Source organism: Notothenia rossii, assembly GCF_949606895.1.
Source record: "Notothenia rossii genome assembly, chromosome: 8".
NCBI classification, from domain to species: Eukaryota; Metazoa; Chordata; class Actinopteri; order Perciformes; family Nototheniidae; genus Notothenia; species Notothenia rossii.
Genome location: NC_136906.1, coordinates 6,049,867 through 6,072,586, shown reverse-complemented (window position 1 = coordinate 6,072,586; position 22,720 = coordinate 6,049,867). Strand labels below are relative to the sequence as shown.

The 22,720-nt window shown below is 39.4% G+C and overlaps 2 protein-coding genes across 2 annotated transcripts; one reads left to right on the top strand and one right to left on the bottom strand.

The window, feature by feature from the left end:
* Positions 1-773: 773 nt before the first annotated feature.
* Positions 774-12,825, bottom strand: LOC307017015 (zona pellucida sperm-binding protein 4-like). Its single transcript, XM_079646438.1, has 12 exons — positions 12,516-12,825; positions 10,606-10,730; positions 9,971-10,091; positions 9,637-9,771; positions 7,990-8,162; positions 7,743-7,822; positions 7,120-7,253; positions 6,526-6,709; positions 3,534-3,675; positions 3,385-3,454; positions 2,610-2,738; positions 774-936 (listed from the first exon to the last, which is right to left on the bottom strand). The coding sequence occupies exons 1-12, from the start codon at positions 12,706-12,708 to the stop codon at positions 809-811; spliced, it is 1,614 nt and encodes a 537-aa protein (XP_079502564.1). The 5' UTR covers positions 12,709-12,825; the 3' UTR covers positions 774-808.
* Positions 12,826-14,117: 1,292 nt separating this feature from the next.
* wbp2nl (WBP2 N-terminal like) lies at positions 14,118-21,850 on the top strand. Its single transcript, XM_079646439.1, has 8 exons — positions 14,118-14,276; positions 15,499-15,607; positions 15,726-15,864; positions 16,860-16,952; positions 17,645-17,851; positions 18,645-18,761; positions 19,238-19,314; positions 20,772-21,850. Exons 1-8 carry the CDS (start codon positions 14,218-14,220, stop codon positions 20,826-20,828), a joined length of 858 nt encoding a protein of 285 aa, XP_079502565.1. The 5' UTR covers positions 14,118-14,217; the 3' UTR covers positions 20,829-21,850.
* The last annotated feature ends 870 nt before the right edge of the window (positions 21,851-22,720 follow it).

The following is a 22,720-nucleotide window of genomic DNA, read 5'->3' as shown; positions in this document are numbered from 1 at the left end:
CCTAATTTTCCATGACCAAAAAAATTACTCTCAGCGGTACCACTGAAAATGGTTTATTTGAACATGGAACAGGAAAATAAGGTCTGCATATGAAACATGTCGCGCCTATCTAAAACAAATCAAATAGTAGGCTTACTGGCTTCTACACGCTAAAGCAACTAAAATCTCTCACCAGCAAAATACCTCGTCAGTTAAATGCCATTTTACGTTTCATTACGATACAGTATTTATCATCATTACAGTATTACTATTTTGGCGATTAGATAAAATATAAATTATATTTGATGCAACTTTAGTTACATTTCCGTGATTTTTCCAAAACTTTAGAAAAAATATTGTTTTCCATAACCTTTCCAGGTTTTTAATGACCGTAAGAACCCTGCATAATGCTTAACTACAGAGTTAGATATTAAAAAGGTGCATTTTGGAAAATCGTTGTTGTACTAGTTTTATTAAAGAAGGGCAAATTCTCAATAGAAACAGAATTAAAACCGGGTGGTGCGCCTTCTTGTTATAGACCCCTCTCATTGCCATTACTACTTTTTGCCAATTGGCATGAAAACAAACACACATTCATGACCTCCATGCCAAATGTGAGCCTCCTAGGGCAAAACATGGCTGCCAATGTTTGGTTACATATGGCTGCTGGGTGATGCTAAAAATTAGCTAATGTTTTGGTTTTTAGAAAATAACTCATTAGCCATAGTGTCTTAATATAGCTCAAGATATTACGATCAATTAAAAGCACAAAACTCGACTCAATGCCAACTACATACGATTACATGTTTTTTATTGACATTGTTCACCGTCAACTTGTTCTTGGACTCTTTGCTTCTGGCTTCTGCCTCTTTCTGATGCAGGTCCACACGGTGAACGTCAGGATGAAGATCAGAGCAACTCCGACACCACAGAGAATATACATCGTCACCTGAAACACTGAGAAACAGAGAAAACGATTTAAAGGTCCCATATTATATGCCTCAGATATATACAAAACATGTCTCTGAAGTGTTTGACACCAAACAGATCATTGCAGCATTACCCATAATCCCCTCTGTTTCAGCCCTGTGCTGATTCTCCGTCTGTTACTTTAGATGAAAATAAGGAGCCCCTCCCCAAGCCCCTCTGAGAATTGGTTACAAAGAACACAATGGTGCTCTAGGAGGAGATTCAGGTGATAAGGTGGGGGGGGTAACTTGGTTGCTGATTGGCTAATGGTTACACAAGACAAAACATCGTTATGACATCATAAAGTGGCCAAAATCTGATCAGCTCATTTTCAGACAGGTTTTTATAGAAATGGATCAAAAAGAGAGAGAATCTTTGTTCCTGAAATCTCTTTCCACAGAGGGGACACATGTTGATGTAGAAGAGACATGGAGAAGAGAGGACACATGTTGATGTAGAAGAGACATGAAGAAGAGGGGACACATGTTGATGTAGAAGAGACATGTAGAAGAGGGGACACATGTTGATGTAGAAGAGACATGAAGAAGAGGGGACACATGTTGATGCAGAGGAGACATGAAGAAGAGGGGACACATGTTGATGTAGAAGAGACATGAAGAAGAGGGGACACATGTTGATGTAGAAGAGACATGAAGAAGAGGGGACACATGTTGATGTAGAAGAGACATGAAGAAGAGGGGACACATGTTGATGTAGAAGAGACATGGCGAAGAGGGGACACATGTTGATGTAGAAGAGACATGGAGAAGAGGGGACACATGTTGATGTAGAAGAGACATGGAGAAGAGGGGACACATGTTGATGTAGAAGAGACATGGAGAAGAGGGGACACATGTTGATGTAGAAGAGACATGAAGAAGAGGGGACACATGTTGATGTAGAAGAGACATGAAGAAGAGGGGACACATGTTGATGTAGAAGAGACATGAAGAGGCGACACATATTGATGTAGAAGAGACATGAAGAAGAGGGGACACATGTTGATGTAGAGGAGACATGAAGAAGAGGGGACACATGTTGATGTAGAGGAGACATGAAGAAGAGGGGACACATGTTGATGTAGAAGAGACATGAAGAAGAGGGGACACATGTTGATGTAGAAGAGACAAGAAGAGGGGACACATGTTGATGTAGAAGAGACATGGAGAAGAGGGGACACATATTGATGTAGAAGAGACATGAAGAAGAGGAGACACATGTTGATGTAGAAGAGACATGAAGAAGAGGGGACACATGTTGATGTAGAAGACACATGAAGAAGAGGGGACACATGTTGATGTAGAAGAGACATGAAGAAGAGGGGACACATATTGATGTAGAAGAGACATGGAGAAGAGGGGACACATGTTGATGTAGAAGAGACATGAAGAAGAGGGGACACATGTTGATGTAGAAGACACATGAAGAAGAGGGGACACATGTTGATGTAGAAGAGACATGAAGAAGAGGGGACACATGTTGATGTAGAAGAGACATGAAGAAGAGGGGACAAATGTTGATGTAGAAGAGACATGAAGAAGAGGGGACACATGTTGATGTAGAAGAGACATGAAGAAGAGGGGACAAATGTTGATGTAGAAGAGACATGAAGAAGAGGGGACACATGTTAACTGGTAACTTCAGTGTAGATCAGGACTTACTCTTCTTCTGTCCTGCACACAGACTCTGCTCTGGCTCGGTGCTGTTCTGACCCAGCAGCAGCGGTCCTAAAGAGACCAGCTGGACCTGGTCCGACTCAGCGTCTCTCCTCTGTCTCTCCCCCTCAGAGGCTGTGGGAGCAGAGGATAACGTTTACCACATTTACACACCTCATGTCAGGGCTGTAATATAACTAAGTACATTTTCTCAATACTCTACTTTGGAGATACTTGTACCTTAACGGAGTTATATTTTAGTTATGCGTTTCAGCTTTATTTTGTTTTTCATTTGTAGTAAAGCAAACATTTCCCAAATTGGGATCAATAAAGTACCTCCCTACCTACCTACCTACCTACCTACCTACCTACCTACCTACCTACCTACCTACCTACCTACCTACCTACCTACCTACCTACCTACCTACCTACCTACCTACCTACCGTCCCTGGAAAGAAGTATATACAATTATGAGAAATATGCAGAAGTATGCTCACGATACAGGATATGCTAACAAACATAAACATATATTACCCAGCACCAGTACAGAAAGTATCAATAATCATTTTTGCACTAATTGAATACATTTGTTTCTGTTTCTATGCATAACAAGTCATTCATTTTGGTATTTGAAATATATTTTCAAATTTTTCCTTACTTTTGCTTGAGTAATATTTCTAACTCTGGACTAATTTGGTTTTTTTCTTACAAATTAGTATTCCCACTTTTACCCCTTCCACCCTTGCCACATACAAAGAGCAAATCTTGTAATGTACTCACAGACGATGGCGCATTTCTGTGCACAGTCGGCATCATCCATGCAGATTTTCACCCAACAGAAGAAGTACATCTGATGGACGGAATATACATGTTTTCAGATATACACTTTTGTTTTTACATATTTAGAAACGTGGATGTGATAAGCTTACCTCCTCCACACTGGGACTGCCGGTATGAGGGTCTGAGAAGGCAAACATCTCGACATCAAACCTGCGGACTTGGGAGTGGCTGGTGGTCTTCTGGTTGTTTTCAGGGATGACACTCCTCGTTTTGTCCAAAGGGTTGGGACATCTAACCAGGAGGAGAAAATATTGCACATAATGTCAATATTTCACAGGGATATACGAACATATTTAAAAGTGTGGCATAGAGGCTTTTAGGCTCCACATTTATTCCACATTTTATTGAAGTCGCAATATAGACTAGTGCAATATTCAAATGGCAGGAAGCACAATATTGTTGAAATACTTTGTTTACTTCCTGAACGAAGTGACATCACTAAGTAACGCTTAATGCTTCTATTGGCTAGCACTCTAACACATTGTACGTGATTAGGCTAAGGGGCGGGACATCTCTAAGCTGGTTGACCAATCACAACAGAGCCGGCCAGCTAACCAATCAGAGCAGACTGGGCTCTGGTTTCAGACAGAGGGTGGAAAGAGGTGCTGCAGCACAGGCAGTATGAGAAAAATAAAGAGCTTTTTGAACATTAAAGCATGGAGACATGTCACAGTAGAGACACTACATACTGATATACAGGACTGTCTCAGAAAATTAGAATATTGTGATAAAGTTCTTTATTTTCTGTAATGCAATTAAAAAAAACAAAAATGTCATACATTCTGGATTCATTACAAATCAACTGAAATATTGCAAGCCTTTTATTATTTTAATATTGCTGATTATGGCATACAGCTTAAGAAAACTCAAAAATCCTATCTCAAAAAATTAGAATAGTTCCTCAGACCAAGTAAAAAAAAAGATTTATAACAGCAAAACACAATCAAACATTTGAAAATGTCCATTAATGCACTCAGTACTTGGTTGGGAATCCTTTTGCACGGATTACTGCATCAATGCGGCATGGCATGGAGGCAATCAGCCTGTGGCATTGCTGAGGTGTTATGGATGCCCAGGATGCTTCAATAGCGGCCTTTAGCTCATTAGCATTGTTGGGTCTGGTGTCTTTCAGCTTCTTCTTCACAATACCCCACATATTCTCTATGGGGTTCAGGTCAGGGGAATTTGCAGGCCAATGGAGGACAGTAATGCCATGGTCAGTACACCAGTTACTGGTGGTTTTGGCACTGTGGGCAGGTGCCAGATCATGCTGGAAAATGAATTCCTCATCTCCATAGAGCTTTTCAGCAGACGGAAGCATGTAGTGCTCTAAAATCTCTTGGTACACAGCTGCATTTACTCTGGGCTTGATGAAACACAGTGGACCAACACCAGCAGCTGACATGGCTCCCCAAACCATCGCTGACTGTGGGAACTTCACACTGGATTTCAAGCAACTTGGATTTTGCTCCTCTCCAGCCTTTCTCCAGACTCTGGCGCCTTGACTTCCAAATGAAATACAAAACTTGCTTTCGTCTGAAAAGAGGACTTTGGACCACTGTGCAACTGTCCAGTGCTTCTTTTCCTTAGCCCAAGTCAGACGCCTCTTCCGTTGTCTTGAGTTCAGAAGTGGCTTGACCATGGGAATACGGCTATTGTAGCCCATTTCCCGGACACGTCTGTGAACAGTGACTTTTGATACCTGGACTCCAGCTTCAGTCCACTGTCTTTGAAGCTCCCCCAAATTCTGGAAGCGACTCTTCTTCACAATGCTGTTAAGGCTGCGGTCATCTCTCTTGGTTGTGCAGCGTTTCCTGCCACATTTCCCCCTTCCAACAGACTTTTTGTGGATGTGCTTTGAAACTGCACTCTGTGAACAGCTTGCTCTTTGAGAAATTTCTTTTTGTGTCTTACCCTCCTGATGGAGGGTGTCAATGACGGTCCTCTGGACAGCAGTCAGATCAGCAGTCTTCCCCATACTTGTGATTTAGTTTACTGAACCAAGCTGAGTGTTTTTCAAGGCTCAGGAAACCCTTGCAGGTGTTTCGAGTTAATTAGACGATTCAAGTGATTCGTTGAACACCCTACTAGTATACTTTTTCATGATATTCTAATATTTAGAGATAGGATATTTGAGTTTTCTTAAGCTGTATGCCATAATCAGCAATATTAAAATAATAAAAGGCTTGCAATATTTCAGTTGATTTGTAATGAATCCAGAATGTATGACATTTTTTTTTTTTTTTTTTAATTGCATTACAGAAAATAAAGAACTTTATCACAATATTCTAATTTTCTGAGACATTCCTGTACACCTGAACATCAGCAGGAGAGGACTCTTTAAAGTAGAGACACTACATACTGATATACACCTGAACATCAGCAGGAGAGGACTCTTTAAAGTAGAGACACTACATACTGATATACACCTGAACATCAGCAGGAGAGGACTCTTTAAAGTAGAGACACTACACACTGATATACACCTGAACATCAGCAGGAGAGGACTCTTTAAAGTAGAGACACTACATACTGATATACACCTGAACATCAGCAGGAGAGGACTCTTTAAAGTAGAGACACTACATACTGATATACACCTGAACATCAGCAGGAGAGGACTCTTTAAAGTAGAGACACTACATACTGATATACACCTGAACATCAGCAGGAGAGGACTCTTTAAAGTAGGGACACTACATACTGATATACACCTGAACATCAGCAGGAGAGGACTCTTTAAAGTAGAGACACTACATACCGATATACACCTGAACATCAGCAGAAGAGGACTCTTTAAAGTAGAGACACTACATACTGATATACACCTGAACATCAGAAGGAGAGGACTCTTTAAAACCAAGGCAGTAGCACTTCAAATGATTGAAAAGCTAATGGACTTGCAGGATGTTTGTCATTATAGTTTGTGTCTTCATGGCTGATTGCACCTATTGTCACTTTGGATGAAAAATAAATCATGTAATCTAAATTCATGGATCAAAGGCGACAGCCCTATCCTGCATGCCTCTTAATATTTCCCAATCTCCTCTGATGTCACGTCTGAGCTCCTCTCCACCTTACCCGTCATAGAGCAGCGTCCACACAGATTGTCTGGACGCAGGATAGGCGAAGCAGTCCCTCACTCGTAGGGAAAGCGTTGGGTCTAGTGACGGCTGGGCGATGGAGATCTCCACGTACAGAATTTTGCGCAGCGGAAAGGACACAGGAAGCTGGTCCTCAGGGAAGAAGGATGTGAAGGAAGCATCTAGAGGAGCACATAGTCACAAACAGTCATGAAGGTTTAGTTCAGTGCATTTCCTTTTTTATAAATTGGGTTTTTTCAACAGCATACAGTTATTCTATCAGAGCATGTATCAAAAGTAGGTAAACAAATCTACACTTTATAGAAAGATAGGTAGAGTAACAATGTAAATACTGCTTAACACCTGAGCAAACTAAATCCCATACAGACAGAAGACAAACAAAAACAGATTAACAACAAATAAATAAATAGAAAACCAGTCAGTTAAAACAAAGATGTCAATAATAAACAATAACTGTCAGTACGGCGGCAGCACCTCCTGCCCACGACAACCCGTCCAGTGTTGGGACCCCTCCAAAATGCAAAAGTTGAATCAGGAATGCTCAATGCATTTCCATACTGGACATTATTACCTTTGGCTATCCTCATCTGCACTCCGATGGTTCCCAGTCCGACCACAGTGGGGGGGTTGGTCACCGGAAACAAGGAGCGAAACCCATCTGCACGCTTCAGATCTGAGGCGTCGTACTCGCACTGCACCTGGAGACTGAAAGTAGCAGAAAGATCACAACAGGAAAACTTTACTTACACTAAATCATGGGAAGATTGTGAGGCAATGAGCTTCTACTAAAAAGCCACACAGACGTAATAGCTGTTTAACCTCTTATAGTTGTCGTTAGCCCAATATCACAAAGCATGCCTCTGTGGTTATTTCCCCTTTTAGTAGTGGTTTTAAGTTTCTTTGTGGTTGTTTTGACCATTTTCTTAATTGTTTTATGTTTTTTCCAAGTCTTTTTCAGTTTGTATCACTCGCTTTGTTGCCTCGAGTCTCTGTGGATTTTATTTTCCCCCTTCATAATCTTTATGAGTCTCTGTTAGCAGTTTTGCATTGGTTTATTTGTAGTCTTTTGAATGTCTCTTTGTAGTCCCATCATGTTTCTTCATTGTGATTTTGAGTGTCTTCCTGACAAGAGAAGAGAACATGTTTCCATCAGCTTAACAGTCGTGTGCAGAAGATGTTCAAAACAAACCTCACCTAAATGGAGAATGATTGATTGTACTTTTCGTCTGCAGCTCTTCCACTTCCACCTCATAGATCGTCACATCTGCTTCCACCTAAACGCCAAGCAGAGAAGAAAGGATACAGACTCAAGCAAAAACAAACTTCTCCAAGACAAATGCAAATGTCATGCAACATAATCCAAATTAGAACCGAGAAAAGTCTGCTATGTTAATGTTGCTAATTCTAGATATCTTAAGTTGGAATCAAACGGAAGCATTACCCTTAACTTTGCCCCACACTCCGTGAGTCTGATCTTGAAGACAGCTGTATCTGGTGTGGTGATCACAGGGTAACACTGAGGCTGGTCCTTCACTATGAGGCGGCTGGGGTCAAAGGTCTTCTTTGTGTCTGAGGCCGTCACGGAGAAGACAAAGTGTCCGTCCACAGAGCAGACTGAGGGACACAGGGACAGCTTTACAAACAAGCATGCAGAGGTGGGAAGTAGTGGAGTACAAATACTTCATTACTGTACTTAACTAAATGTTTCTGGTATCAGTACTTTACTCCACTACTTATTCTTCTAATTACTTTTTACTTTGACTTCTTACATTTTGAACCCAAATACCTGTACTTTCTACTTCTTACATTTTGAACCCAAATACCTGTACTTTCTACTTCTTACATTTTGAACTCAAATACCTGTACTTTCTACTTCTTACATGTTGAACACAAATACCTGTACTTTTTACTTCTTACATGTTGAACTCAAATACCTGTACTTTCTACTTCTTACATGTTGAACACAAATACCTGTACTTTCTACTTCTTACATGTTGAACACAAATACCTGTACTTTCTACTTCTTACATGTTGAACTCAAATACCTGTACTTTCTACTTCTTACATGTTGAACACAAATACCTGTACTTTCTACTTCTTACATGTTGAACACAAATACCTGTACTTTCTACTTCTTACTTGTTGAACACAAATACCTGTACTTTCTACTTCTTACATGTTGAACACAAATACCTGTACTTTCTACTTCTTACATGTTGAACACAAATACCTGTACTTTCTACTTCTTACTTGTTGAACACAAATACCTGTACTTTCTACTTCTTACATGTTGAACACAAATACCTGTACTTTCTACTTCTTACTTGTTGAACACAAATACCTGTACTTTCTACTTCTTACATGTTGAACACAAATACCTGTACTTTCTACTTCTTACTTGTTGAACACAAATACCTGTACTTTCTACTTCTTACATGTTGAACTCAAATACCTGTACTTTCTACTTCTTACATGTTGAACACAAATACCTGTACTTTCTACTTCTTACATGTTGAACACAAATACCTGTACTTTCTACTTCTTACATGTTGAACTCAAATACCTGTACTTTCTACTTCTCACATTTTCCAAACAGGCTGGTTCCTTTAGTCTGAATGTGTGTTTGGTGGCGTGATCATTATTATTTAGAGTCATTGCGTGCCTATTGATTTGAACACGATCCGTGTATCCATCATTTCCTGGTCTTCTCTAAAGAAGAGGGACCAATGGAAACGTTGTCATGTTGCCGTTGTTCAACATGGAAACATTCATTAGCTAACAATTACATTATTGTTCTGTTAATATAAAGGGAGGTCAGGTACTCTTTAAAACAGCTGCTAGTTATGGGTACTTTTTACTGAAGTACATTTCAAAGTTCTTTCCTTTGACTTGAGTAAAGAAGTTTAGTCAGTACTTCTACTTTCACCAGAGTATTTATAAACAGGAGTATCTGTACTTCTACTTGAGTAAAGGTGTGTACTTTTGCCATCTCTGCAAGCATGGTCAACATATGGACTTATTTGGTGGGAAATGACACCATTATTAATCCTCATGAACAGCACTTCACTTGTACAAATGGCCACCTTACCATTGAGTCTGTAGTAGCAGGTTACATCTTTAGCGTCGTAGCAGCATCCCTGTTTGATGCAGGCCTCTCTAGAGATGCTTTGGTAACCACAGTCCACTCTGAGAGCTCGTTCTGTGGCACAGTCTCCAGGGAAAGCTAGAAGAGAGGATGCATTAGTGTCTGAATCTGGCACAGTGAATGGTGTCATGCTAAAAAGCCAGGCTAAGACCAGGATTCAACGGGAAATGTGTGGATTTAAGTGATAGAAAAAGATGAAAAACTAAGGCTGACTTCACTTATAGAAAATATAACTGTGTCAATATGATTGTTACACTCATCAGCTGTCTCCACTCACACTCTGGGATGCGTTTGGACCTCTCGCTGTGTCTCTTTATCAGAGGACAGCTGATGGTTACATTGAACCACCCGTCCTCTCCTGTTAGCTGGACGTTCAGAGGGACGATGACTCTGTTGCCCTGAGGATCAAAAGTCATGTCAATGTTTACGTTAAGAAGCTATGTACACATGTTGCGTTATATGCCCACACAAACACATCGTGCATGATCTCTTTGTAGATTGTGTCTCTCTGTAGTCGTTTTGAGTCTCTTTGTGATTGTCTGTGATTTTAAATGTCCTATTTCCTGTACATTTTTAAGTCGACATAAGGGTAATATACAAATGCACTATGGAAAATGATTAGAGGCACTTAAACATTTTAAGAACAAAGCCAGAAATCGGACTGAGAACTCAGATAGATTTTTCACATTACGTAGCCCAAATCCTCATCCATAGTGCATGTGTATATTCCTTCTTTTGTAGACCTCTCAATATATAGAAAATAGTGCACTTTGAGCTTGAAATATCCATAAATGTTTCACTATTTTTACCAATCAATAGTTTTATATTACTTACAGATATTGTAGGAGAGACATAAGAGAAACACAACGTTGAACACATCCAAAATGCTTTTCATACAGGCCCTTATTTTACCTCAATCTGTGCATAGCAGCTGTCATATCTGCTGTAGAAGGCCAGGCTCTGGTTCCTCTCTCGGCCCAGTCTCACCCCACAGGAGCCATCAGACTCAGGCACTGGGATGGCAGCCCCCTTCTTATCTGATAAAACAACAGTATTGATAGACTCAATGGTGAGGGTACTTAGAAGCTAAATGATTGCCAACCATATTAACAGAGGTAGGAGAAGCACTCTGGTCTTGTACTTGAGTAAAAGTAGAAGTACTCAGATCTAGTACTTGAGTAAAAGTAGAAGTACTCAGATCTTGTACTTGAGTAAAAGTAGAAGTACTCAGATCTTGTACTTGAGTAAAAGTAGAAGTACTCAGATCTTGTACTTGAGTAAAATTAGAAGTACTCAGATCTTGTACTTGAGTAAAAGTAGAAGTACTCAGATCTTGTACTTGAGTAAAAGTAGAAGTACTCAGATCTTGTACTTGAGTAAAAGTAGAAGTACTCAGGTCTTGTACTTGAGTAAAAGTAGAAGTACTCAGATCTTGTACTTGAGTAAAAGTAGAAGTAATCAGGTCTTGTACTTTAGTAAAAGTAGAAGTACTCAGATCTTGTACTTGAGTGAAAGTAGAAGTACTCAGATCTTGTCCTTGAGTAAAATTAGAAGTACTCAGATCTTGTACTTGAGTAAAAGTAGAAGTAATCAGATCTTGTACTTGAGTGAAAGTAGAAGTACTCAGATCTTGTACTTGAGTAAAAGTAGAAGTACTCAGATCTTGTACTTGAGTAAAAGTAGAAGTACTCAGATCTATTACTTGAGTAAAAGTAGAAGTACTCAGATCTTGTACTTGAGTAAAAGTAGAAGTAGTCAGATCTTGTACTTGAGTAAAAGTAGAAGTACTCAGATCTTGTACTTGAGTAAAAGTAGAAGTACTCAGATCTTGTACTTGAGTAAAAGTAGAAGTAGTCAGATCTTGTACTTGAGTAAAAGTAGAAGTAGTCAGATCTTGTACTTGAGTAAAAGTAGAAGTACTCAGATCTTGTACTTGAGTGAAAGTAGAAGTACTCAGATCTTGTACTTGAGTAAAAGTAGAAGTACTCAGATCTTGTACTTGAGTAAAAGTAGAAGTAGTCAGATCTTGTACTTGAGTAAAAGTAGAAGTAGTCAGATCTTGTACTTGAGTAAAAGTAGAAGTACTCAGATAATGTACTTTAGTAAAAGTAGAAGTACCAGAGTGTAGGAATACTCTGTTACAGTAAAAGTCCTGCATTCAAAATTGTACTTAAGCAAAAGTAGAAAAGTATCAGCATCAAAATATATTGAAAGTAGCGACAGTAAAAGTAGTCGTTGTGCATATTGGTCCATTTCAGAATAATATATATGATATGTTTTATAATGATTGATCATGAAAGTGTTATATATTCAAGTAACTTCACTTGAAATATAATTATAATAATAAAGATAAGAAGATCACAAGATAGTATAAAAAAACATAACAATGTTAATAATACAAAATAAAGTTTAGAATGTATATTGTGTATGCAAACAATTGCATATATGTTTACATATTTAAGTACAGTACTTAAATTCTACTTAGTTACTTTAGCACCAGACATTTTTTACGCTAATATGGACAATCTTGCACTAATGTACATTCCCAAAGTTATTGAAGTGACTATTATTTTGTATATATTGATTGTTGTGTTTTTATCTTAATGTGTGCATATGTATACATGTGTCTGTTGATTGTAGGATATACATATTTTATACATTTATGCATTTTTGTATTCGGGATTGTGGGAAACGGTATTTCGATCTCTCCGTCTGTACACACAAACTGAAAGATTGACAATAAAGTTGACTGACTGACTGACTTACACCACTGCATTTTACAGGCGGGAAATAGAGTCCTGCAACGTATAATGCAATCTCACCTTTAACGTGCACATTACTCCTGACCAGAGGACCAAACACAGCTCGGATCCTCCGATCAAAGCAGCTGACTCTGGGCACGTGCTGCTCCTCAGGTGTTTTCCTCAACCGGATGGCGGAGGAACACCAGCAGTGCTGCGTCATCATTGCGAAAAATAATGTAATCCAACAAAGTTTCTCACAGTGATTATTCATCTTCTCATGGTTTAGGTATGTTGAGTTATGCGTGTTTTAAGTCCCGGAAATATCACGTCCTTTCTCCGACGCTGGGAAGAGGTCACGTGACTTGTGTTAATTAGAGTTAATTAGTTTGAAGCTTGTTGGGTTTTCTACCAGAGCGAGAGATTCACCACGTGGAGGTATGTGCTTAATTATATTTTAAAAGTTGAAATGATTTCAAAAAAGAAAATATTGCATGTCAGAAGTTAAACTTTACTCAAAGAAGTCTGTCTAAGAAATATGCATATTATCTTTAAAAATATAGTTTCATACCAAAAACTATATATTTGAAAAATAATTACAAAAATAAAAAGTGTTTTTATTATTATTATTATTATTATTATTATTATTATTATTATTATTATAGTTTATACTTTCTTGCAATGTGGCTTTGTTTTTCTTTATTCATTGAAAGTGTATGGGTGATTGTTTACACATTCTTATATATAAAAAAAGATATGTTTTAAAAAAGATATTTATATTTTTCACATACATTTCTATACAAAAAAAAGAATTAATATTGAGAAAGACGGAAAGAGCTGTTGGGGTTAAACCTGCTTTGCAAAGTAATTCATCACGAGCTGGTTATTAATAAAGAAGGTCAATGTTTAAATAATTAAATAAGATTAAATAATACATATCATGCACAGGGGACATCTTTGGTCCTGAGGGAGTCTTTAAAGGAAATCATTGCATAACTTAAAGGTCTCGCTAACCTTACCCCATCTCCCTTTGGCAGTTCTTGTTCCCATATGATTACAACCTGTATTCACTGCTGCATCAATGAGTGTCTTTATACTCTGTCCTGACACATCTGTGATTCCAATAAGGTTTGGAATCAATTTAATAATTTCACATATTCAATTCCAACGTGAACCTTCCTCTAATTTATAAATCATATTGGTTACATTTTATGGGAATAAGATGGTTTCAATTACCTCATAGACACCGTTACTCTATAATAAATTATTTATATGTGACTATGGGGATACCAGGACATTAAATATTCAGATTCAAGATTCAAAGGCTTTATTGTCAAATGCACAATAGCGTATTTTTGGCAATGCAATGAATCTTATGTCTAAGGCTCCTCGAACAATGCAAAGTCAAATAAACCTACAAAATGAAATAGTGCAAGAAGAAATAGGAATACAATCCTGCAAGAGAATGGTATAAGTGACACAATGGTGCAAGTAAAAGGCAGAAATATGTCAACTAAATGCATGTAAAATATAAAAACAGACATGATGAACTCCAATGGAAGTCAACACTGTTATTTGACCCTCCATCACATGTCCAGCAGTGATCTAATGGACATTATGATGACTCGGCAGCTCCTATGATAATAGGGTTTAATCTCCACTCCGCGGTCAATCACGAGTTGTGGCACCGTGACGTGACGTAGGCCGTGACGTCAGTTTGTTGGGCTTCCCTGGTGGTCAGACTTTAGCACAGAAGCAGGAGATCAGAAAACGTCTCCAAAACATGGCTCTGAATCGGAATCACTCCCAAAACGGCGGCGTTTTGATAAACAACGGAGAAAGGTACGTGCGTTACACTCCTCGAATGATGTTTACTGAATTTATCATCTAGCTTTTGCCTCTTTTTCCTGGCTTGTTTACCTTTCTACTTTCGCAGTGCGTAGTCAACATTATGCTAGCCGGCCTGGCTAACATTAGCATAAATAGCTAACGCATTTGTTCCACTGTTGACGTTTGCGTCAGCGGTGTATGTCATGTCCGGACAATTGAAATATTGTTATTAGTGTTTGAATGCGGGCTTTACAATATTGACTGGCTTTATAGCCTCTGTATATGTTGACAGTTGGTTTAGCTATTTAGCTAGAAGGCTAACTTGTTACGTTAGCCCACTACAGAACCGGAAGTAGCGTTAGCTTTCGTTTGGGTGGTGTTGACATAACAGTTATCCAATGTATTGTATAATGTGGGTTAGAGGCAGTGGTGTAATGTTACTAAGTACATTTACTCAAGTACTGTACTTGAACTGTATCACATTGAGGTACCTTTTACTTGTCTTGGATGTTGTCATACTGTGCTACTTCATACTTTCACTCCACTAATTTTTTTTAAAGCATTAGTTACTTTGCAGATCTAGAATGTGAATATAAATCAAATACTTAATTAGCTTATATCATTAGAAGTTCAGCCACCCAGTATTATATGAAGTAATACAAATAAACCCCTCTTTTAGCAAGTGCAACATTGAAGAGATGAGCGAAGTAATGCATCAATACTTACAATAATTGAAAATATATGGTGCTTAAATGGGCCAATCTTCATAATGAGTTATTTTACTTTTGGTACTTAAGTATATCTTGATGTTATTACTTATTTACTTTTACTGAAGTTTTCCAGAGTATTCCTACACTGTGGTATTTCTACTTTTGCTTAAGTTTAAGATAAGAGTACCACCGGCACCTCTGGCTAAATATCTAATTGACGTTCAATGAATTCTTCCTGCTTTTATCAAGGGTTGCTCGTGTTAAAAGCACTGTGTTGATTAATTCAGGTTTCATACCAAGTTATGTGCACTTTGTGTTTCCAATCTATAGAAGTCATATATTTTACTTTTTTTTTACAGCCATGAAATTATCAGACTGTTCCTTTTTAATATTGTATGAAGTGTTTTAGCTGCATGTTTTGAAGTACAGTAGTTTCAAGCATTGCTCACATGCAATAATCGTTCAGTAGATATTTTCCAATGACTGCCTAATTGTTTAACCTGCTGCTATTCTTCCTTTCACAGTGTTTTAAGGGAATGCAAGAATGTGGAGCTGTCATTCAGCGATGTCAACTGCAAGACAGACCTGCTTAAAGGGACCAAAAAGGGCAGCGTTTATCTCACACCATACAGGGTACAACCAGAAATGCATTATATGTGTCATATGTTTTGCTGCTATTTTTTCTTGAATGGAAAGTGGGCATCGTGCTGTGACTCTCCTCACCTGATCTCTCGTCTCTTCCTTTGTGTAGCTGCTGTTTGTGTCCAGTAATACCAAGGATTGCATGGGGTCAGCCATGTTCCCCTATTATCTGATGAAGGGCTGCAGCATTGAGCAGCCAGTCTTTAATGCAAACTACATTAAAGGGACGGTGTCTGCTGAGGCTGGTGGTAAGTGACCTTTGATTCTCACTCAATCACTCAAATATGATCTGATTTCTGTCATGAATTCAATTGTCCTATCGGTTTTGTCTAAGGGCGCGTTCACACGTGCCTTGTATAGTCCGGTTGAATCGAACCCTGGTCCGTTTAGCCGCTTGGTGCGGTTTGTTTGGGTCGGTGTGAACACAGTCCGAGACCTCTGAAGTGAACTAAACAACCGGACTCTGGCCCGCTAAAATAGGTGATCTCGGAACGCTTGCTAGTGAACTCTGGAGCGGTTCATCGCTGGTGTGAACGCAGTCTGCGCCAAAACATAGGAAGCGTAGTATTTACGTGTCAAAAGAACGCGTCTTCAAAATCGTTAGCGAAAGAGTGAAGCAGAATGAAGTGTTGAACAGTGTCGTGTAAATTAAAAACAACTATCAAACTAAAAACTATACATAAAAGTCAGAGCCACCTGTCGTCGGTGAAACCTCCTCCTGACTGCAGAACGTCTCTCATTATATGTGTTATAATGTTTTGTATGGCACGTTGTCTGATTATATAATCATATGCGCCGTTGCTGTTGATAAACTCTCCAGATTAACAACAGCATGAAAATAACCTGCCGATGCTCCATGGCGGAGGCTCCGGTAGAAATTGCCGGGATTTGCGTTTTTACCCACTTAATGTCTGACCAATGGTTGAACAGCATTTCCGTGCACATGACTTGTGTTTAACGTCTATAGTCCGTTTGAGTTTTGCCCGTGTGAACGCAAAAACCGAACCTTCTGAAAAATGAAACGATGTAACAAACTGTGGTCTGGTGCGCACCAGAGAGCGGACTATTAGGTGTGAATGCAACCTAAATGTATGATTGCTGCTTTTTTAATATATTTATTGATGTACAGCACTTTGGTCAACTCTGTTGTTTTTAAATGTGCTATATAAATAAAGTTGGATTGGATGAATGATCGGACTGAAGCTTTCTGTATTTTCTATTAAAAGCTGTTGTGTCTCCTCAGGTGGCTGGGAGGGCCAGGCCAGCTTCAAGATGTCATTCCCCAGCGGAGGAGCCATAGAGGTGGGACAGCATCTCTTCAAACTGGCCACTAATGGTTTGTATAATACTTTCTCTAATGTTTTAAAATGCTTAATATTCCTTTACTTCTCCTACAAGGGTTTCAGACTATATCTATGATTGAAGGTGCTGACAGTCAGACAACCAAAACAACAGTGTTTTCCCCACTGTACCTGACCGACTAGCATTAACTCGTATCTGCCCTTACCCAATCTTTGTATTTCTCATCCCCTCATCCACCAGCTCAACTTGAATTTTAACGCAAAAAGCAAATGTAGAAAAAACATGGGCGCCTTATTGTTCTCTGTCTGATTCATTATTATGACTTAAATCAATTTGTGTAAAGTGGAACGATGCGGTAAAATGTAGGTTGTTAAAAAAAATATTCTGGGTAAAATACAGGTGACATTATTCCTGCTCTAAAACTAGCCAAACAATATAATTGTAACTTGGACATTTGCTATAAAAATATTTGTTGTCAATTGATCTAATTATCATGAGTTTAGCCTTAGCATTTCCTGGTTATGTTATACAGTCTCAAAAGCTGCAGCTTGATTGGCTGACTTGGCGTGAACACCCTTTAAATAGTTTTAAATGTTTACTTCCTACGATCAGTTTCTTCCTTCACACAATGAATGGCAGCTCTGTTAACCGATAAAACCCACACTCGTTGGTATCCCTGTGTATTTGTATTTGTTGCGTAACACCTTTTCTCCTCCCGTGTTTCAGCTTCTCGCGCGGCCCCTGCACAAAACGGTGCCGCCTCCTTCGGCTATCCTTCTCCTGGCACGATGAACGGCTACGGCCCAGCTCCTCCCGCTCCCCCCGCTCCCCAGGGGTACACCTACACACCCTCTCCCCAGCAGAATGGGTTCTACCAGGGCCCCCCCCCTCCAGCTGCCAACATGGGCTACCCCATGCCGATGCCTGCTACAGGTACACAATTCAGTCCTCCTTTGTAGTATGATGTTTGAACAGCTTGTGTACATAACTTAAATAATATGAACTCAAGGTCTACTCACTAGTTTTTTGTTTAGTTCTTTTTCCAGTTCTTTCACTCTCACAATGAATACCTTTTTAATTGGTGCTGCAACAATTCATCTTGATTAATGGTTTGGTATACAACATGTCAGATAAAAGAAAAAGTCCATCCCAGTTCCTCAAAAATCCAGCTGATGTCTTAAAATGTCTTGTTTTGTCAGACCAAAACATAACGATATTAACTTCAATGTCAAATAAAGCAGAGACAATCAGGAAATCTCAATATTTGAGTTACTAAAAAAACAAATGTAGTGAAATGTTTGCATTAAAAATGAGTTTGATCATTATCAAAATATCTGGCTAAATTGTTATGTCAATCAAAAATGGCTGCAGCTCTAATTTGAATAAATAGTATTGTGTTTTTTACTTGCTGTACAATCACCTCTTTGTTTGAACCTAGAACGAGCCCTTCATAAAAATACAATTAATAATAGTTTGTCATATGTCCAATTATTGTTGCAACCGTTCCTATAAGGTAGAACAATCCAGTAAATACCCATCGTTTCTTTTAGCCCTAAGCCGCCTCCACACATATTTTTACATTTCTTTATTCAATTTCTGTGTCCAATGTCCTCGTAAGACCCCCGGCTCGAGGCCCTGTTGTTTTTGACTCATTTCCCCAAACAGACTGTAACCTTCTTTGTCTTTCAAACTCCATCCCTCTCTCTTCTCTCTCTCTGTGTTTCAGGAATGTACCCGGCTAGTTTTGACTACATGGCCCCGCCTCCCCCGTACCCTGGGCCTCCCCAAAACTGGGCTGCTGCCCCCCCCCAGAACTGGGCCGCAGCACCACAAGCACCTCAAGGTCTCCTACCATCTCCTTCTCTGTTTATTTCTGAATGTATGATCTCTGTGTGTCCGTGTCACTGCACCCGTCAGATTGGATCCGTCTGCCTCAAAGTGAATCACTTCGTAGCACACCACCTAAAAAGGGGTGCTGATGTCTCATCCGCTACACGTCAAAACTCCAGATTTAAACTCTACCTCTCCTTGGCCCACTTAGTTCCCCCGCACCTTGTGGAAGTCCGGCTCCCCCTGCATTGGGATGGGCTTAATACACTCTGTCAGCTTGGCGTATCTGTATTTTAGGAAGAGCTGGAGTTCTCGGGGTTTGCCTGCAGGCTTTTGTCGAAATGATTCCTGGAGCTTTTTTTTGCTTCACATGACTAATGCGCCCCTCGCAGTGTTTTGGAGCCGCAGCGTCTGTTCCTAAATACGTCCGGTAGTCATCGCCGTCCGTCCTAATCTCCCCGTCTTTGTCACTTCTCATTTTCTGCACAGGTAACTCCAAGGCGGCTGAAGCTGCGGGCTCTGCGTACTACAACCCTAGCAACCCTCACAATGTCTACATGCCCATGGTAAGGTGTTCTCTTGTTTTCTGCTCAGTTCAAAGTTGTGTAGAAGAGAACCAATCAGGTCCTATGTCTTGCCCTTACCACTTTAACCTAAACCGCAGAGTAACTATCATGAGGTCATGGAAAGATGTGAAGGAGAATTCATCAGGATTTAGGAAAACAGACTTGACACTAGGCAACAAAATGGTGATTCACCAGTCGATGTTATTGATGTGCGTCTGCTTTGGCAAAAACTACCATTTTCCGTAGTTGGACTACTAGAAGTGTATCTCTAAATACTTCGCCCTTTCAGTCTTCATTTATAAAACATTTATTCAGGGAACCATTACCCCTTGACTTTCCCATGTTGCTTTAATTGGGGCTTTATAAACACGGACAGAAACATTCAGTTACCATGGTTATTTCTTTCATGCTAGCTCTTATTGTTTTTACATAACTAACATGTGAAAACCGCTTGGAAGCATCAACATGCCCGTAAAAAGCCATTTATACAAATAACAAAACAAAAACAAATGTCAGTTCAGCTTACTGAGTCACTTGTAGTTTGTAATCCTTGCTTCTTGTCTATTTCTCACATTTTTCTTCAACCTGACTCGATTACAAAGGTTTTTATACATTTGTAGGACGGCATTATCTCCTCTCCTTTCGTAAAGGAAGCTCCAGTGTATCCTACGCTAAAGGAGATAATAAAGGAAGCATTGAAGCTCCTTTCCTACCATCTAAAGAATTCAAACATGGCTGCCACGTTATGGTGCATTTCCACTGCAGGGCCTCGCACGGCTTAGTACGGTATAGTTAGGCCTTGGTAGACCAGGCTCACTTTATGCTACGTTTCCATTACAGTTTAGGAACTGGGGCAGTAACTATAGTAACGCAGTGTAGCTCACAGCTCCTCATATCTGTTCAGAAACTAGACTAATGTTAAACAAGTACCAACCACAGACTGTCTGTGTCATGGAGAATAGTCGCTGGTTTATTTATGTCTGTAGGCCGTTGTTGTGAGTGTGGACGGTCGGAGCATATACAACGTTAGCTTAGCCAAACTCCATTCAGAAAACACGCATTTTAGGTTTTTCGTCTGCCGTCTGTCTGCAGACTTGTCAAAGCATTAATTCATGGTTTTTACTAACCGGTATCAGTATGTTGTTACTTCGGCATCATTTTGAAACGTGTATTACAATTAAATCACGGTCAAATATGTTCATTTTTTTTCTAGTTGTAGTCCCCTTGCCAGCGATTCTCTCTCTAGTTTAGCATACTCAGCCCGGTTGTTGAAAGAACCTGGATGTTGGAGGGCCAGAAAAACTGTGAAAAGGTACCCATTAGGCGGAACTACCCCTAGTGGAAACGCAACACGGTGCTACGCGCTGCTGTGAAAACGCGCCAAGATACCGTGAAATGTCTCTCCGTTGAGAAACACTCTATTCAACCGCATCCTAACCGTTTCCTTTCCCTCACAGGAGCGACCTCCACCATACGCACCCTACCCAAACTCTCCTGAGAAGAAAAGCAACTGAAGCAACATCACTTCAACCACACTCCTCCTCTTCCTCTTCCTCTGTATCTGAAACAAACCCTAAAGCACGGATGATGGATACTCAGAAAAGAAAAAGCAAGTTAACAGACGGTTCAAAGATGTCAGCGATAATCCACTAACGACGTTTTACAAAATCAATCACATCTTTAAATACCAATTGACTTAAGTTCATGTAAAATGATTGACGACTTGTAACCATAGCTAAACTCATTAACATTCTCAATGATGGGGTTTACTTCAGTCTAATTCTCTAGCATGTGGGGAAGAGCGGAAAACAGAGTGCATTATGGGGAATGTATTTTTTAAAACGGATTTATTACCAAAACATTTTCTAGCAATTTCTGGATTGCGGTTCCTGTAGTTATTAACAATAGCAACTATTATTATTATTATTATTATTATTATTATTATCAAATAAGTATTTTGCAGTATTATTGTAGGTACAGTGTGTTTCCTATACAGTTATGCGTCAAAATACAATATAAATATGTGTTAAGTGATATGATTGATTCCCATACTGTGACTAAATGTGATCCTGCACTATATTATAGTCCAAATAATTCCATTAATTCTCAATTTAATATATGAAGTAGAGATTTTTGTTGTGAAAAGGAGCAGTGCATTGTTGGGAAAAAGGGGGATCATTTTACATAACAAGTCTATGTATGTGCAATATATTTCAAACTCTCATAACGGGGTCAGAAACGTCAGAAACCAGAACTGTCTTTGTGTAATGACACTAGTGTGAGGTTACAGGGCCCATAGGCTCGCTGTTTGAACCTCTGAATGCAACCCATTAACTCTGGATCGAAGTGTAATCCCCCTCATTGAACATCAGTATACGGCTGTTTTATTTGCACACAGTTGAAGTGGATTTGTCTTGTTTTAGTTTGCTTGAATTAACCAAATGTGTGTATATTAATATCTCTTTTGCAGTTATTTTTTCCCTTCTGCTGAATTTTGTCTGTCGATTTAAATCTAATAAATAAATCATTTATTGAATTCTGCTATTTTTGTCATTTATCGGACAGCCTTCAAACGCTGACATTTGTACATATAATATTACTAGTGTTTTACCTTTTTTATTTTGACATACTTGTGCTTTATTCGAGTATTTTCTATTTTATGATGACATATACTTCCACTCCACTACATTCATTTACCACACTTAGTTACTAGCTGCTCTTTACATATAAAAACACGCTTTTATGATATAATGCACTACGGTATTATTGAATTACCCAGCCATTACCCCGGATCAACATGACAAACTACAACATGACAAACTATAACATTAAACGATACCACACCACGCCGCTCCTCCGCTCCCTTCACTGGCTTCCGGTAACTGCTAGAATCCACTTCAAGACACTGGTACAAGCGTACCATGCTGTGAATGGATCTGGCCCTTCCTACATCCAGGACATGGTTAAACCGTACACCCCAGCACGTGCACTCCGCTCTGCATCGGCCAAACAGCTCGCTGCACCCGCACTGCGAGGGGGACCCAAGTTCCCATCAGCAGAAACACGTGGGTTTGCTATCCTGGCTCCAAAATGGTGGAATGAGCTCCCCATTGAAATCAGGACAGCAGAAAGCTTACACATGTTCCGGCGCAGACTGAAAACTCATCTCTTTAGACTCCACTTTGAGCGATAGAATTACTAACAAAGCACTTATATACTAATAAAGGACTGGCTTATCTAAAGCCAGTTGAGTAGCACTTGAAATGTTTGGCTCTATGAAACATGATGTACTTATATGATTCTGTTTTCTTCAAGTTTGTATCTTCCTGGTCGAATGCATTTATTGTAAGTCGCTTTGGATAAGAGCGTCAGCTAAATGTAATGTAATGTAATACCACATGTATTT

Excerpts from the sequence above, each read along its gene's own strand:
- wbp2nl (XM_079646439.1), top strand. The coding sequence starts at position 14,218 with ATGGCTCTGAATCGGAATCACTCCCAAAACGGCGGCGTTTTGATAAAC. Across the intron at positions 16,953-17,644 it reads CTTCAAACTGGCCACTAATG|CTTCTCGCGCGGCCCCTGCA; the intron begins GTTTGTATAATA and ends CCCGTGTTTCAG. Across the intron at positions 17,852-18,644 it reads CATGCCGATGCCTGCTACAG|GAATGTACCCGGCTAGTTTT; the intron begins GTACACAATTCA and ends TCTGTGTTTCAG.
- LOC307017015 (XM_079646438.1), bottom strand. The coding sequence starts at position 12,708 with ATGAATAATCACTGTGAGAAACTTTGTTGGATTACATTATTTTTCGCA. Across the intron at positions 6,710-7,119 it reads GCAGATGAGGATAGCCAAAG|ATGCTTCCTTCACATCCTTC; the intron begins GTAATAATGTCC and ends GTGCTCCTCTAG. Across the intron at positions 3,676-6,525 it reads TGGACGCTGCTCTATGACGG|ATGTCCCAACCCTTTGGACA; the intron begins GTAAGGTGGAGA and ends CCTCCTGGTTAG.